The following is a 17496-nucleotide window of genomic DNA, read 5'->3' as shown; positions in this document are numbered from 1 at the left end:
TTCTTTTTTGGGGGGAGAGTGTGTTTCAAGGTAGGGTCTCGCTCTAGCCTAGGCTGACCTGGAATTAACTACGTAGGGTAGCCTCAAACTCTTGGCATTCCTCCTACCTCTGCCTCCCGAGTGCTGGGATTAAAGGCATATGCCACTATGCCTGGCCTAAAACACACTTTTTAATTTTTTTTAATTTTTATTAACATTTTCCATGATTATAAAAAAATATCCCATGGTAATTCCTTCTCTCCCCCCCCCAACACTTTCCCCTTTGAAATTCCATTCTCCATCATATTACCTCCCCAACTCAATCATTATACTTATATATATACAATATCAACCTATTAAGTACCCTCCTCCCTTCCTTTCTCTTCCCTTTATATCTCCTTTTTAACTTACTGGCCTCTGCTACTAAGTATTTTCCTTCTCCCACAGAAGCCCAATCATCTGTAGCTAGGATCCACATATGAGAGAGAACATGTGGCGCTTGGCTTTCTGGGCCTGGGTTACCTCACTTAGTATAATCCTTTCCAGGTCCATCCATTTTTCTGCAAATTTCATAACTTCATTTTTCTTTACCGCTGAGTAGAACTCCATTGTATAAATGTGCCACATCTTCATTATCCACTCATCAGTTGAGGGACATCTAGGCTGGTTCCATTTCCCAGCTATTAGAAATTGAGCAGCAATAAACATGGTTGAGCACATACTCCTAAGGAAAGGAGATGAGTCCTTAGTATATATGCCTAGGAGTGCTATATCTGGGTCATATGGTAGATCAATCTTTAGCTGTTTTAGGAACCTCCACACTGATTTCCACAATGGCTGGACCAGATTGCTTTCCCACCAGCAGTGTAGAAGGGTTCCTCTTTTTCCACATCCCCGCCAACATTTATGATCATTTGTTTTCATGATGGTGGCCAATCTGACAGGAGTGAGATGGAATCTCAATGTAGTTTTAATCTGCATTTCCCTGATGACTAGGTGATGTAGAACATTTTTTTAGATGCTTATATGCCATTCATATTTCTTCCTTTGAGAATGCTCTATTTAGCTCCATAGCCCATTTTTTGATTGGCTTGCTAAAACACACTTTTTATTATCCTTTATCTTTTTATTTTTGCATGTGTATGTGGGTGTGCGGTGTGTATGGATGTGTGCGGTGTACATGTGTGTGTGTGTGTGTGTGTGCTGTGTGGGAGTATGTGTGCATAACTGTTTACATGTGGAGGTCAGAGACTGATGGCAGGTGTCTTCTTCCATTGCCTTCCACTCTATTTTCTGATGCAGTTTCTCACTTGAACTCATGTCTTGCTGATTTGGCTTGCTAACTAGACAGCTAGCCCCAAGAATTCTCCTGTGTCTGCCTTCTGGGCCCTGGGATTACAGGTGGACAGCCATGACTATCTGGCATTTATTTGGGTGCTGGAGATCTGAACATAGATGGGTCCTCACACTTGTAAAGCAAGTGATTTATTCACTGAATTATTCCCCCAGCCATAGCACATGCCCACACTCACACACACACATGTAGACACATCCATCATATACACACTCACAAAGAGAAAAGAAAAATTCAAGATCATGGCTACCTAGCAAATTTGAGATTCTAGGAAATAATTCAACAGTTAAAGTTGCTTGCTTGCAACGTCTGCCAGCCCAAGTTCAATTCCTCAGCCACCACATAAAGCTGAACAGGCATTCTTTTGCAGGGGCCAGAGACCCTGGAATGCCCATATACAAACACCTTCCACACCCCTCACATACGTGCAAAGAAATAACTTTTTTTGAGGTAGGGTCTCACTCTAGTCCAGGCTGACCTGGAATTCACTGTATAGTCTCAGGATGGCCTCGAACTCACAGCAATCCTCCAACCTCTGCCTCCTGAGTGCTGGGATTAAAGGTGTGCAGCACCACACCTAGCTAAATAAATATTTTTTTAAAGGAAAAAAGTAGAACTGGGAAAATGACTCAGCAGATAAAGGCATTTGCTTGCAAAACCTGCCCGCCTGGGTTCAATTTCCTAGTACCCAGGTAAAGCCATATGTACAAAGTGGCACATGCATCTGGAGTTTATTTGGAGTGACAAGAAGCTCTGGCATGCACCATACTCACTCTCTCTTTCCATGAATAAAAATAAAAATACTTTCTTAAAACTTAAGAATAGCCAGGAATGGTGGTTCATGCCTTTAATCCCAGCACTTAGAAGGCAGAGGTAGGAGGATCACTGTGATTTGGAGGCCACCCAGAGACTACATAGTATTCTAGGTCAGCCTGGGCTAGAACAGACCCTACCTCAAAAAAACAAAACAGGAAAAAAGGGATAAAACAAAAGAAAACACAAGTGTTATGAATATATATCTTTAGTTCACCCATTCCAGTGTAGGAATGGGGTGCTGACCCTAAACTCTAGCTTCCTTTATTTAAGTTTATTTTTGTTGTTTATTTTTATTTATTTGAAAGTGACAGACAGAGAAAGAGGCAGATAGAGAGAGAGAGAATGGTGTGCCATTCTAGCTACTGCAAACGAACTCCAGACACATGCACCCCCTTGTGCATCTGGCTGATGTGGGTCCTGGGGAATTGAGCCTCGAACCGGGGTCCTTAGGCTTCACAGGCAAGTGCTTGACTGCTAAGCCATCTCTCCAGCCCTCTATCTTCCTTTTTTATTATTTTTTTTACTAGGGTGCTGGAATTTGGTGCTTGCTAGGTGAGTATTGAGCCATGCCCCAGCCCCTCACTGGTGGAGTCTAGACAAGTTCCTATGAGCTACATCCCCAGCTCTTAGTCTTTTTTCTTTCTTTCTTTCTTTCTTTCTTTCTTTCTTTCTTTCTTTCTTTCTTTCTTTCTTTCTTTCTTTTTTTGTGTGTGTGTGGGGGGGTTGGTTTTTTAAGGTAGAGTCTCACTATTCTATCTCAGGCTGACCTAGAATTCACTATGTAGTCTCAGGATAGCCTCTAACTCACAGCGATCCTCCTACCTCTGCCTTCCAAGTGCTGGGATTAAAGGCGTGTGCATCACCATACCCTGCATATAAGCACCACTTTGTGCATCTGGCTTATGTGTACACTGGGGAATCAAATCCAGGTCATTGGGCATTGCAGTCAAGTGCCTTGACCATTAAGCCATCTCTCTTTTTGTCTTTTTGAGGCAGTCTCATTCAGTAGTCCAGGCTGGCCTGGAAATTCTTGCCTCAACATCCCAAGTGCTAGAATTACAGGCCTGGCTACCAGGCTCAGCTTTCTTAGGCTTTCTAAAGAGCTCTTCCTACTTCTATGAATGAACCCTACGCCACTTATTTTTTTTAATTTGTTTGCAAGCAGAAAGAGAAATAGAAAGAAAAGGGAGACAAACAGAGCAGCTGCAAACTAACCACTAAGCCATCTCTCCAGCCCCCACTACGCCACTTCTGTCCTGTCTTTACTTTTTTTTTTTTTTTTTAAACAAGTACCCTTAACCTCTGTTGAGTTAAAAACAAAAAAATGTTTTGGCCATACATGGTTGGTGGTGCAAGCCTTTAATCCCAGAATTTGGGAAGCTGAAGTAGGAGTTACCACTACAAGTTCAAGGCCAGTCTGGGCCTACAAAATGAGTTCCAGGTCAGTCTGGGCTAGAGTGAGATTTTACCTAAAAAAATAAAATAAAATAGGGCTGCAGAGAAGGCGTAGCAGTTAAGGCCTTTGCCTGCAAAGTCAAAGGACCCAGGTTTGATTCCCCAGAACCCACATTAGCCAGATGCACAAGGGGACACATGCATCTGGAGTTCGTTTGCAGTGGCTGGAGGCCCTGGTGCTCCCATTCTGTCTCTGTCTCTCCCTCCCTCTTTCTCTGTCAAAATAAAATAAAAAGGTTTTGCTTATGTGTGTATGGACACACCTCAGTTTCTTGCCACTGACAGTGCAAATGACACCAAATGCTTGGAACACTTTTTAAAAAGTTTAAAAAATATTTTTATTACTTTGGCTGGGCATGATGGCTCATGCCTTTAATCCCAGTACTTGGGAGGCTGAGGTAGTAGGATCACTGTGAGTTTGAGGCCACTTAGAGACTGCAGAGTGAATACAGAGTGAATTCCAGGTCATCCTGGGCTAGAGTGAGACCCTACCTTGGAAAAATATATATAATTTATTCATTTTCAAGCACAGAAGAGAAAGAATGAATAAATGAATGAATGGCCCTGCCAAGGCCTTCAGCCACTGCAAACAACTCCAGATGCATGCACCACGTTGTGCATCTGGCTGTATGTGAGTAATGGGGAATCAAACTCCAGTCATTAAGCTCTTCAGACAAGAGCCTTAACCCCTGAGCCATCGCTCCAGCCCTTGGGACACTGTTTCTCTCTTTGTCTGTCTGTCTGTCTGTCTCTCTCTCTCTCTTAATCTCTCTCTCTCTCTCTCTCTCTGTATCTGTGTGTGTGTAGGGAATTGAACCAGGGCCAACAGGCTTTGCAAGCAAACGCCTTTGACCACTGAGCCACCTCCTCAGCTCTGACTTGCTTTGTAATGGTATTGGAGTCTCACATGACAGCGTCCCACAACATCCACCTTGTATTATTTCACCGGTGTGGAGTTTCCCACCCCCAGGAGCTAGGAGATGTCCCTCCTTCCACCTGAGTGCTTATCTTGCAGCTTCAACCTTCCCACGCGGGCAACGCATAAATGTGAACCTGGCAGCGGCCTTGCCATGTCGTCATGTCCTCGCTCTGTCCCCTGCTGCTCACCCTGGCCCTGGCGGCCATCCCCAGCGCCCAGGGTGCCTGCCCGGTGCCCGGGGACCTGAAGAAACCCGATGGGACCCGCACGTGCGCCAGGCTCTATGACAAGAGCGACCCCTACTACGACAATTGCTGCCGGGGAGCAGAGCTGTCAGTGGAGCCTGGCGCGGACCTGCCCTTCCTGCCTTCTGACTGGGCCAATACAGCGTCATCCTTGGTGGTGGCCCAGCGCTGTGAGCTCACCGTGTGGTCCCACCCGGGCAAGAGTGGAAAGACCCGCAAGTTCTCTGCAGGAACCTATCCGCGCCTGGAAGAGTACCGCAGGGGGATTTTCGGAGATTGGTCCAACAGCATCTCTGGGCTTTACTGCAAGTAAGTCTCTTTGACCTCAGCCCACCCCCTCCCCTAGTCCCACCACCCAAACGAGAGGTTGGTCCTGAGCCCCAAGAACCTCTCCTCGTTCTTGGAAGAACCCTGGGGGAGGAGGGGGGATCTAGAAAGTGGTTCTAAGGAACTGTACTTCCAAACCAGTACCCCACCCAAGGGACGGCTCAGAACCTGACCCACACCCAGACTCACTTCAGCATCATTGCCCTTTCACTGCCAAGTCTGGCCTGGGGATGGGAAGCTCATTGGTCCTCTCACTTTGGGGCCTTCAGAGCCAAAGCTAGCTCCCTACTCCAGATCATTGCCTCTGGAAGCCCCCAAATTCAACTCCAGGACTCCCAGACTTCATAATCCACGCAGACCTTCCGAGCCCACTTCTTCATCTAGGACAGCCAGTGTAGTTGAACTCTTCCTTCACCACCACCCCACTTTCTCTTTATCAGCTTGAAATCTGAGAGCTTTTCCCAGAGCCTTCAACCCCAACCCTGAAGGTCCACAGACCCAACCTGCACCCATTCCCAAGTCCCCAGCACCCTGCATTCAGCCATACCATCCCAAACCAGCCCCAGTTATGCCCCCTAAGAACTCCCAGTCCCAAATTCTGCCAGGCCAGGACCCCAAACTTGCAAACCCAGAGCTTTGTCCCTGCCCCCGCTTCCCCCAATACACACACACACACACACCTGCCACACCCTGAATCTCTGCTCCTTAGAGCCCTCAAGTGGAATTCATGTTTCTGTTACAGGTGCTATTGATGTCTTGAGGGTCTTCCATTCCCAATGCCTTAAGGTGGTGCTGAGCCCAACCCTACCTGTCCCTGGGTGCTGCCACAGGCCCCAAGACCCAGGAGGAAGGTGATCCCTGATGCCTGCCACCCTGCCTTCCCTGTAATACAGTCCATGTGAACTTGTTCCTGTCTGCCATCTGCTTGTGCTTGGGATGGGGAGAGGGCAAAGAGCAGGGTGGTCCAGGTATGTGACACAGTCATAGATTTGGACTTGGGGCTAAAGGTGTACGAAGACATCCATAGGTGCCTGGAAGGGTTCTGCTAGCTATTCACTAAATATTCAAATAATAGTCAAATGCTTCCTTTGACCTTCTGGGACGCTATTTTCTGGGGCCTTAAGATTCATGTTAGGACCTTATCCCATGCTAGGGACAAAGTCTGTTGAGTGACATGGTAGTCTTCTTTGGTTTTTTAATTTTTTTTATTATTTTTAATTTATTTGAGAGTGAGAGAGAGGAGGAGAGAAAGAGAGTGAGAGAGAGAGAGAATGAGCGCACCAGGGCTTCTAGCCACTGCAAACGAACTCCAGACGCATGCGCCCCCTTGTGCATCTGGCTAACATGGGTCCTGGGGAATCGAGCCTTGAACCAGGGTCCTTAGGCTTCACAGGCAAGCACTTAACTGCTAAACCATCTTTCCAGCCCCTTCTTTGGTTTCTGTTGTTTTTGAGACATTGGGGATTGAACCCAAAGCCTTGCACATGTTAGGAAACTGCTCTATCACTGAGTTACATAGCTCTATCTCCAATCCCTTATTGGTGGAATCTAGGCAGGCACTCTACTACTGAGCTACATTCCTAGCCTTTTATTGCCTTTTTGTTTTGAGACAGTCTCACTAAGTTGACAAAGTTGCCCTGCCTCAGCCTCCCAAGTAGCTAGGATCACAGGCCTGGCCCTTTGGGTTTCTGTGTGGTGTGTGTGTATGTGTGTGTGTGTATAGTTAGCATGTATAAGTGTGTTTATGTGTGTGCACATGTATATAGAAGCCAGAGGTCAATTACTCTCCACCTATATTCTGGGATTGTCTTTCACTGAACCTTGAGCTCCCCATTTATTAGTTAGACTAGCTGGCCAGGGAGCCTAGTGATCCTGCTGTCTCCACCCATCCTTAGAACTGGGGTTATAGGCATTCATGGTCATGCTTGGCTTTTTCAGTGGGTGGGTCCTGGGGACCAATCCCAAGTCTTCATGCTTGCATGGTGAGCATTTTACCCATTGACCCATCACCCCAGCCCATGCTTTTAATGTCCCTCTCTGACACATGGAGGACACTTTTAATATTTGTCTTTATTCAGTTCACAAGTTGTACTCCCCCAACCTTGGAATGAGAGCCCTAGATGAAATTCTGGCTGTGGGGACTCTAGGGGGTCTAGAAACACAAAGTCCTCCAGGAATGGTAGGGGACTGCTCTAGGAGGACGATTACTGGGATGGGTCAGAGGTAGAACAGGGATTTGGGGAAATTCGGAGATTTAAGAGGAGGGAGAAGAGGTAAAGGATGAAAAGAGATCAAAGGAGCCTTTAATCCCTGAAATCAGGAGGCAGAGGTATGAGCGCTGAGGGTTTGCAGGGAGTTCAAGGCCACTCTGAGACTACATAATGGATTCCAGGCCAGCCTGGGCTAGAGTTCGAAAAACAAACAACAAAAAAAGATCAAAGATCAAAGTCAGTGCAAACTATTTAGGGGTTATGAAGGTGCTGGAGGGTCAAGGATTTGATGAGTGAATGGGATGCAAATGAGGAAAAGTTCTAAGGAGCAAAGAGGAGGGAAACAGTCTCTTGGAGCATCTTGTGTTTATTCGTACTCACCCTGAGAAAGTTACTGAGCCCTTGCTATCTGACAAACACTGAATTTTCAAGGGGTGGATTCTGCCCTGAGTTACACATTCAGAGATGTGTGGAAAACAGAACGCAAGGGCCAGGTGAGATTGAAGGGTCTGGGTGTGAAGAAATGATGGATCTGGTAGGTGCTGGGGCTGGGGAAGGGAGCAGAGTAGTGCCCTGTGCCAGGACAGAGTGAAGGAACATGGAGTTCAACAGGGCTAGGAAGGAGAGGAGGGAGCAGGTTGGCTTAAGGAGATATGCTTAGGGAAGTGTTACGAATCATGGGAACGCTAAAGGCACAGGCGTCAAACATCAGGGACTCCTATGGGACTGGGGAACTCTGAGAAGCGCAGCCAGTCACTCCCTGAGCTGCACAGACACCGAGGAGTCAGTCACCCTTGTCCGCCGCAGCCCCCCAGGCTCCATTCGGTTCTTGGTCTTGTGCTGGAAGAGGACGAAACGCACACCTGGGCCATACTGGCGGAACACGTGGGACACCTACAGTGGTCCAGAGTTAAGAAGAAATGTTTTGGGTTGGAGAGATGGCTTAGTGGTTAAGGCACTTGCCTGCAAAGTCTAAGGACCCAGATTTGATTGCCCAGTCCCCACGTAAGCCAGATGCACAAGGTGGTGCATGCATCTGGAGTTTGGTGATTGGAGGCCCTGGTGTACCTATTCTCTATCTGCTTCTTCCCCCACTCCCCTTCCCTCTCTCAAATAAATAAATTAATTAAATTAAATTTAAAAAGCGGAAATGTTTCAAGGGCCTCACACACCTGTCCTTTTCCCTCTACCCTCTCCAGGTCTTGGGATAAGAACCCCTGTTCTGACTTGGGCTCAGGCAGAGTCTCTCACCTGGACCCAGTGGCCAGGGGGGCCTCTTCCATTGGTACGGGGAGCCACATGGTGCTGGGCGATGACTGTGTGGCGGTCAGCTGCCAGCAGCCAGACGTGCAGCTCATAGACACACAGGTCCAAACGGCTGTCCTCAAACCTGGGAGGAGAGTCTAGGCCTTCATTCACCCAGCCCCAACATCCCAGACCCAAGTAATGGTCGTAGGCCCCATTCTATATATGGGCCTCGTGCCCCAGCTGGAAGCACTGGGCAGTGTGAGTTTGGCAGGACCAAGACAGACCAACCCCTATCCTTAGGGACTCACTGTGCAGTGAGGACACAACATGGCACTGGCAATGACTGCCACAGGTGGATGAGTGGCTCAGTCAGAGGGCTGAACCCAAAGGAGGTCAAGACCACAGAACCAGGGGGTGTTGGCAAGGGGCACAGAGCTCTGGGGAGCTCTGGGTAGTCAAAGTTAGGCATCTGGGTAAAGTGTGACCCATACCAGTCCATGATGGTGATGTCTGGCTGCTCATCATCCAACAGCTCCTCCCAGAGTTTCTTGGCCAGGAGGTTCACACACTGCTCTTTCACTGTCCAGCTGGGAAGGTAAGAGGGTAGAAACATGGGTTTGGTAACCCTTTCAATCTTGGGTCTCATAGGGGGCAGGACATCTGGTCATAGTCTTCTAGAAGACAGCGGGAGTACATCCACACATATACAAGCATCTGACAGTCTCAACTTGCAGGACACCCTTGGAGGATCAGGCACTCAGAACCCTCTGTTCCAGATGAGGAAATGGACCCATTGGATAAGGACTTGTAGCCAAGGCTGGAATCCCATGGAAATTCAAGCCTTACTTAGGCTATAGAATGATTCAAGGACAGTCTTGGCAACTTACTGATACTCTGTCTCAAAACAAAAATAAGAAGGCTAGGGGCTAGAGAGGTGTCTTAGAAGTTAAGGTGCTTGCCTGCAAAGCCTAAGAACTCATGTTCAAATCTCCAGGTCCTATGTAGCCAGACACATGATGACACAAACACATGATGTTACACATACCCCACAAGGTGGCGCATGCGTCTGGAGTTTGTTCACAGCAGGCTGAGGGCCCTGGTGCACTCATTCTCTGTGGCTCTTTCTCTCCCTCTCTCTCAAAAATAATTTGAAAAATAATAATAATAAAGGAAGGCTAGGAATGTAGCTCAGTAGTAGAGTGCTTGTCAGAATCCTCAAGTGAGGGGTTTAAGGCCTCTCCGGTAGAGCACTTGTCTAGAATTCACAGTGAGGGGCTGGGGGCGTGGCTCAGAGGTAGAGCACTTGTCTAGAGTCCACAGTGAGGGGCTGGGGGCGTGGCTCAGAGGTAGAGCACTTGTCTAGGATCCACAGTGAGGGGCTGGGGGCGAGGCTCAGAGGTAGAGCACTTGTCTAGGATCCACAGTGAGGGGCTGGGGGCGAGGCTCAGAGGTAGAGCACTTGTCTAGAATCCACAGTGAGGGGCTGGGGGCGAGGCTCAGAGGTAGAGCACTTCTCTAGAATCCACAGTGAGGGGCTGGGGGCGAGGCTCAGAGGTAGAGCACTTGTCTAGGGTCCACAGTGAGGGGCTGGGGGCATGGATCAGAGGTAGAGCACTTGTCTAGCATGAATAGGTAGAGCACTTGTCTAGCATGAATGAAGCCTTAGGTTCAAGCCTCAGCACAAGAAGGGAAGGATTAATGAGGGAAGAAGGACTGAGAAAAAAGGAAGGAAGAAAGGAAGGAAAGAGGGAGGCAAGGAGGGAGGAAGGATTGACTTGTTCAAGGTCGGGTAGCAGGAGTGACTGCTAACCCTCACCCACTGCGCAGAAGCCGAGTGGGCTTAATGGAGCGCACATGTTGGCCTCAGGTGACTTACTCTCTTAGGGAAAGAGACAAAGAATATTAGCTGCTGTTCACTGCACACCTACTTGTGTGCCAGCCAGGCCTCACGAGCCCCTATGCTGCATGTTTTGCAAGCATTCTCTTATGACTAACCGTGTTAATGGAGCAAGCAACGGAGGCCCAAAGAGGCGTCAGCTAGACTGCCCCAACTCACCTGAGGTTTCCCGGGAGATTCTGCGTTGTAATGTGCCATCCACGGAAATTACCTTACCAGAAAGAGCAGAGCAGCAAAGGATCGGTTAGAATATGCTTTACCTTGGGGCACTGACCTCCCCGACAGACCCCCACCTTCAGCACTTACCTAGGTCCTGCAAGGGTTTCCTCGTGGGACCCGTAGGGGGCGCCGGCTGGTAAATATTAATGCCTGAAACACACAGGCGAACAGAGCCTCAGGCCTATACCCCCAACCCCCACACACTACTTCCTTTCTGGCCCTCCGGCTATACTGGAAAGGCAGGAACCCAGGCTAGGCCAGACCAGACCAGCTTAGCAGGCACTAGTGAGTCAGGGCCCCGGGGAAGAGGAACGATACCGGTAGGCGGTTGTAATGCCTCGAGTGTCTGGGAGGAACCCAGAGAAAGGGACAGAGACAGGCAGAGGGGAGGCAGTAAGAGACTAGGGGTAAAATAGAAGACAGGGCTCAGACGTTAAAGGCACTTGCCAATGATGGTCTGGGTTCGATTCCCCAGCACCCATGTAAAGCCAGACGCACAAAGTGGTGCATGTGTCTGGAGTTTGTTTGCAGCAGCAAGAGGCCCTGTAGCACCCATTATCTCTCTGTCCTTACAAATAAATAAAAATATTTTTAAAACAGGGAGACAGAAAAACAGACGCACAGTGGCAGGAAAGAAGGCAGAAAGGGATGTGAAGAAATGAAGAGACAAGACAAGGAAACGCATAGACTGATGCAACGACCGACGGTCTGGGTGGCCCGCGGGCTGCTGCGGTACCCACCTTCGGGGTTAGGCGAGGACAGCAGGTTGCGGTACAGTGGCCGCTCCAGGAACAGCAGCTTCCAGGACAGGCTCGGGGGCAGCTCCAGCTTCCCGCTCAGAGGGCCCCACTCTTCCAGCAGCAGCTGACGGGCTTCCACCTCCGTAGGCGCGTCGGTCTGCGGGGGCTCGGGAGTCCCCGGGGTCAAGGGCGACCGCGGCGACGGTGGAGGTGGTGGGGATGGAGGGGACGGCGGCAGCTCCTCCTCGGGGCTCTGGGGTCCGTGGGCTTCCATCGGACCACCGAGCACGTCTCTGTCCCGCACTTCCTCCATCCCTAGAGTCTGGACGACTAGGCTGGTGTTCCTAGGGATCCAGGTTGACTAAGGATGGACAAGCCAGCATTTAAGAGGGCGTGTTAGGGGAAGGATCTGAGCCGCAAGGCCCTCCTCCCTCAAACCAAGGCCCCTCCTTCAGGCTGAAAGGTCTAGAGCCAGGGTCAAGACCTCAGCCCTTCTCCCTCAGACCCAGGGGTCCAGGCCCAGGCCCTCCTCCTTCACACTTAGAGATCCTGACCCAGTCCTCTTCCTTCAGACCCAGGAGTCCAGATCCAGTACCTCTCCCTCAAACCAAGACTCCTCCCTCCCTCAGGCTTAAAGGTTTAGACCCAGGGGTCCAGATCTCAGCCCTAGTCCCTCAGACCCAGGGGTCCAGACCCAGTGCTCCTCCCTCAGACCCAGGGGCCTAGGCCCAGTCCTCCTCCCTGAGATCCAGAGGTCCAGGCCCAGTCCTCCTTCCCCAGACCCAATCTTCCTTCCTCACACCCAGGGGTCCAGACCAGTCCTCCTCTCTCAGACTCAGGGCTTTAAATTACAGCTCTCTTCCCTCAGACCCAGGAGTCCAGGACCCTGCCCTCCTCAGCTTCCCACTCTCCTGCCCCAGTTTCTCTAGGGCCAGCTGAGGATCCAGCTAATGTCAGGGCTCTGAGCTCCCTAATGAGGCATGTTGCCTCATTAACATTGGACTAACAGGACGGAGTGGCTAATTAATGCCGACCCTCTTCCTCCCCCTCCTCACATCACAGGGGCTGGGGTGGGAGGGGTCTAGCTTATTTCTGGTCTGTCTGGTCTCCTGGGACAAACCTGGGCATCTGACATTATCTGTCCTGGAAAACAAGGTGGGGACAACAGAGAGGTTGGAAGCACAGGTGTGGGGAGCAATCAGTGGTGGGAGACTGGAGGCAGCGGCCCCTGGCTGGACTTTTCTGGGTGTCTGTGCCCCTCCCTATCTCCTTCCTCAGAGGTCACAAGGAGTTTGGAGGGAGGAAGGCAGCCATGGTGCAGGTAGGACATTGGGGTGTGAGGAACCTGTTGGGCCAGAATCCCATGGCCACTTCCTGCCTGTGGCTGCCTCAGAACATGAGCTGCAGGGGCCCCTGTGCCCGCTGTTGTTCTCAGGGTTCTTGGGTTCATTTCATCCCAACAAAGAGGAGCAGGCACCACCATGAGTGATGTGTGGATTACAGGAAAATCAAGGGTTACAGCAGGCCTGGAGGCTGGGCGCAGCCCAAAGCTACCAGGTCCCGCTCACCCACAACAGCTCTGTGAGGACTACCACTGGGGGCAGGGGTTGTTATTCCTTTCCTTTTTGAAGACAAGGACTCATATATCTCAAACTGGCCGTGATCTCACTATAGCACAGGCTAGCCTTGAACTCCTGATCCTCTGCCTCCTTCTCCAAGTGTTCCAAATGTTAGGATTATAGGCCCTTATCACCACCATGCCTTACCTATTGTTCTGTTTTCTCACTTCCTTTTTTTTTTTTTTTTTTTTTTTTTTTTAGTTTTCCGAGGTAGGGTTTCATTCTAGGCCAGGCCTATAGCGGGCCTCCAGTCCAATTAGAGAGTAGTTGGTTTCCTCCGTAACAGACATGCCACTATTACACACTTTTTAATCATTTGGCCTGGCTTGCAGTGACCACTGTTTTCACCACTGATGACTTCTGTTTTCCATAGGGCTGCATGCAGTGCAGCTTTTTCAAGCTGTCAGCTGGTCTACAGGGAGGTTTTCAGCTTCATTTCCTTTTTTTAAAAAAAACTTTTAAAAAATTTTAATTTTATTTATTAGACAGAGAAAAACAGACAGAGAAAGAGAGAGAGAATGGGTGTGCCAGGCCCTTCAGCCACTGTAAACAAACTCCAGACTCATGCAACACTTTGTGCATCTGGCTTTATGTGGGGTCCAGGGGAACTGAACCTGGGTCCTTTGGCTTCACAGGCAAGTGCCTTAACTGCTAAGTCATCTCTCCAGCCCTTCATTTCATTTTTTAAAAAATTAATTAATTAATTAATTTATTTGCAAGCGACAGACAGAGAAAGAGGGAGAGAGAGAGAATGGGTGCTCCAGGGCTTCCAGCCACTGCAAACAAACTCCATATGCGTGTGCCTCCCCCCCCCCCCCCCGTGCATCTGGCTAACGTGTGTCCTAGAGAATCAAGCTTCGAATCAGGGTCCTTAGGCTTCACAGGCAAGCACTTAACCGCTAAGCCATCTCTCCAGCCCTTCATTTCCTTTTTTAAAAATGTATTTTTATTTATATATTTATCTGAGAGAGGGAAAGAGAAAGAGAGGCAGAAAGACACATAGAGACAAAGAGAGAGTGTATGAGCAAATTAGGACCTCTTGCTACATCACATGAACTCCAAATATATATGCCACCTTGTGCATCTGGCTTAACATGGGTGCTGGAGAACTGAACCCATGCTGATGGGCTTTGCAAGCAAGTGCATTCAACCATAGAGCCACCTCTCCAGCCCATCATTTCCTTTTTGTTTTTTTGAGACTGGGTCATATACTCCAGCCTAGCCTCAATCTCACTGTGTATCAGAGGATGACCTTGAATTCCTGATACTTGCCTCCACAACCCCCCCCCCAAGTGTTGGCATTATAGGCATGTGTGCCACCACACCCAGTTGCATGCTACTTTTGTTATGACATGGCTCTTGCCACTACCCTCCCAGGCCTGGTTCCCACATGCTTCCACAGACACTTCCTGCCCCACATTCCCTTGGGACTAAGAAAGGTGTGTGCTCTGATACTCTGGGCAGCAGGCTCCTGCCCCAGTGTTGATGCTGAGGCTCATGTCATTGAGAGCAGGCTGGGTTCCCAGTCCTGTACATGGAATAGTCTCTCCTAAGAAGTCCATGCTATTGCTATACCCACTTTGTTGATGAGGAAACTGAGACACAGAAAGGTTCTGGTGACTCACCCTGGACTGCACAGCAAGGATGTGTCAAGTTGGGCACATTTGCATGTAGTGTCAGATACAGTACACAGGGGCACAGACCTATGAAACACTCCCCTGGGTTCCTATGGATGTGGTTGGGAGATAGTTATATTTATTGATTGCTTTAAACTCATTCAACTTTATAAGAACCCTGTACAGAAGTGGGGAACTGGTAATATGCAGTACTTTGTACAGATCAGGAAACTGAGGCAGGAGACCTGCTCCGAGAGAGCTGGGAAATAACCAGGGCCCTGGAGAATGGCTAGAACCCCCAGGAAGCGCTAAGCAAAGAATGCACCCTCCAGGTGTAGCCCTGCCACACCCCAGCAGGTTCCCAGAAAACAACAAAGCCCACAACACACCCATGACCACATACACTCCCAAGACCAGTACAAGCACATAAACCCACACAGCTGTCATGTCATGGCTGAAGGAAGGAAGAAGGCCTGGCAAGTAGAGCCAGAATCCAGGGCAGGGTGTGGGCCAGAGCCCAAAGAGATCATGAAAGAAGTGCAGTGAAGTATCTACGCTCTTTTTTTTTTCCCCAAGGTAGGGTTTCATTCTAGCTTAGGCTAACCTAGAATTCACTCTGTAGCCCCAGACTAGCCTCCAGCTCACAGAGCTCCTTTTACCTCAGCCTCCAGAGTGCTGGAAGTACAGATGTGCTCCACCATGCTAGGTTTTAACTTTTTTCTCCAAATAGCTATCCTCCTGCTTCAGCTTATGAGCATGTGCTGGGATGTCAGGAGTTCACCACCATGCGAACTAAATATGCTCTTGAGTTCTTTTGTGGTGCTGGACAAAGCACTCTACTGCTAAGCCACACCCCCAAACCCTCACTGTGGATTCCAGATAAGTGCTCTACCTCTGAGCCACACCCCAGCCCCTCACTGTGAACTCTAGACAAGTGCTCTACCTCTGAGCCACGCCCCCAGCCCCTCACTGTGGATCCTAGACAGGTGCTCTACCTCTGAGCCACGTTCCCAGCCCCTCACTGTGGGTTCTAGACAAGGCCTCTACCTCTGAGCCACGACCCCAGCCCCTCACTGTGGATGCTAAACAAGGGTTCTACCGCTGAGCCACACCCCAGCCCAGCATTGGTGGATTCCATCACTGATCTACACAGTTCATCCATTTTTGCTTTGAGACAGGATTTCTCTATTCAGCTCAGGTTGGTCTTGAACTCATGATACACCTGCTTGAGCTTCCTGAATATACCATCACAGTGGATGAGAATTTGCTTTTCTATGGTTTGTTGTTGTTGTGTTTTGAGATAGAGTTTCACTCTAGTCCAGGCTGACCTGGAACTCATTACGTAATCTCAGTGTGGCCTTGGATTTATGGTGATCCTCCTATCTCTGCCTCCAGGTGCTGGGAATAAAGGCATGCACCACCATTCCAAGCTTTGGGAAGCACAGGCAGGAAGATGGTAGGTTCTGGGTCTTCTTGGGCTACATAGTGAGATCTTGTCTCAAAAAACCAAAAGAGAGCTGGGTGTGGTGGTACACACCTTTAATCCCAGCACTGGGAGGCAGAGGTAGGATTGCTATGACTTCAAGGCCACCCGGAGACTACATAGTGAATTCTGGGCTACACTAAGACCCTTCTTGAAAGATAAAAACAAAAACAAACAACAACAACAAAAAAGCAAATGAAGGCTGGAGACTGCAGAGATGGCTCAGTGGTTAAGAACTTGCCTGCAAAACCAAAGGACCCCTTAGGTTTGATTTCCCAGTGCCCAAGTCAAGCCAGATGCATCTTCTCTCTAAAATAAATTAAAAAACAATTTTAATAAAGAAAAGAAGAAGGTTGGAGAGATGGCTTAGCAATTAAGGTGCATACCTGTGAAGCCTAAGGACCATGGTTTGATTCTCTAGCTCCCACATAAGCCTAATGCACAAAGGAGTGCATGCATCTGGAGTTTGTTTGCAGTGACTGGAGGCCCATTCTCTCTATCTGCTTCTCTCTCTCTCTGTTGCTCTCAAATAAATAAATAAAAATAAACAAAAAGAAAAATAGAAAGATACAAAGTCAGAACAGGGAGAGACAGTGAGAGAGAGAGAAACAGGGAAAGGCTGAAGCATTGGAAGAAAAAGTGAAACACATGGTTCTGGGAGGGGGTTGCCTCGAGTGAGGGAAAGACCCACAAGGTCTGAGACACCTGGAGGCATCACTGAGTGGGTGAGCGTTTGGAGGCGGTGAAGGGAAGAAATGTAGGAATGCTGATCATCCACCCACATGCGGAATGTAAGGCTGTACTTTGCTTTGAGCACCGCAAATGTATGTCCCCTGTATGTCCATCCATAGCCCTGCTCCAATCAGCCACAGCTTACCTTTTCAATGGAATATTGCATTGCCAGGAACAATATACAGGCTGTTTTTATGTATAGACAATGACCAAAATATTTTGCTAGGTAGGAAAAAGGAAGATTCAGTAGGCTGAAGAAATATACTAACACACACAAACACACACACACACACACACACACACACACACACACACACACATACACACAAATAGTGGGTAGGAATTTTGTGGTCTGTGCAGTTTTCTAAAAACACCAGAATCTGTGGGGACTGAGAGGTGTGAGTGGGGAGAGGGGAAACAAGGAAGTTGACATTTCAATTTATCCCCTTACAACTTTTTTAAAAAATATTTTTTTGTTTTATTTATTTGAGAACAACAGACAGAGAGAGAAAGAGGGAGAATGAGAGAGAAAGGGAATGGGAGCACCAGGGCCTCCAGCCACTGCAAACAAACTCCAGATGCATGTGCCCCCTTGTACATCTGGCTAATGTGGGTCCTGGGGAATCGAGCCTCGAAC

The 17496-nt window shown here is 48.9% G+C and overlaps 2 protein-coding genes across 2 annotated transcripts; one reads left to right on the top strand and one right to left on the bottom strand.

Moving 5' to 3' along the window:
* The first annotated feature begins 4682 nt into the window (after positions 1-4682).
* Sycn (syncollin) lies at positions 4683-5904 on the top strand. The gene is made up of 2 exons (XM_004670346.2): positions 4683-5077; positions 5838-5904. The coding sequence occupies exons 1-2, from the start codon at positions 4683-4685 to the stop codon at positions 5845-5847; spliced, it is 405 nt and encodes a 134-aa protein (XP_004670403.2). The 3' UTR covers positions 5848-5904.
* A 1312-nt stretch (positions 5905-7216) lies between these two features.
* On the bottom strand, positions 7217-11722 carry Nccrp1 (NCCRP1, F-box associated domain containing). Its single transcript, XM_004670428.3, has 6 exons — positions 11410-11722; positions 10757-10819; positions 10610-10661; positions 9045-9140; positions 8557-8695; positions 7217-8199 (listed from the first exon to the last, which is right to left on the bottom strand). Exons 1-6 carry the CDS (start codon positions 11720-11722, stop codon positions 8059-8061), a joined length of 804 nt encoding a protein of 267 aa, XP_004670485.1. The 3' UTR covers positions 7217-8058.
* Between the last annotated feature and the right edge of the window lie 5774 nt (positions 11723-17496).

This window comes from Jaculus jaculus, chromosome 14, assembly GCF_020740685.1.
Source record: "Jaculus jaculus isolate mJacJac1 chromosome 14, mJacJac1.mat.Y.cur, whole genome shotgun sequence".
NCBI lineage: Eukaryota > Metazoa > Chordata > Mammalia > Rodentia > Dipodidae > Jaculus > Jaculus jaculus.
Note: the sequence above shows the minus strand (reverse complement) of the source record. Positions and strands in the feature narration are given on the sequence as shown.

Coding starts and splice junctions, on each gene's coding strand:
- Sycn (XM_004670346.2), top strand. CDS start 4,683: ATGTCCTCGCTCTGTCCCCTGCTGCTCACCCTGGCCCTGGCGGCCATC.
- Nccrp1 (XM_004670428.3), bottom strand. CDS start 11,722: ATGGAGGAAGTGCGGGACAGAGACGTGCTCGGTGGTCCGATGGAAGCC. Junction 10,662..10,756: donor GAAACCCTTGCAGGACCTAG/GTAAGTGCTGAA, acceptor CTTTCTGGTAAG/GTAATTTCCGTGGATGGCAC. Junction 8,696..9,044: donor GACATCACCATCATGGACTG/GTATGGGTCACA, acceptor CTCTCCTCCCAG/GTTTGAGGACAGCCGTTTGG.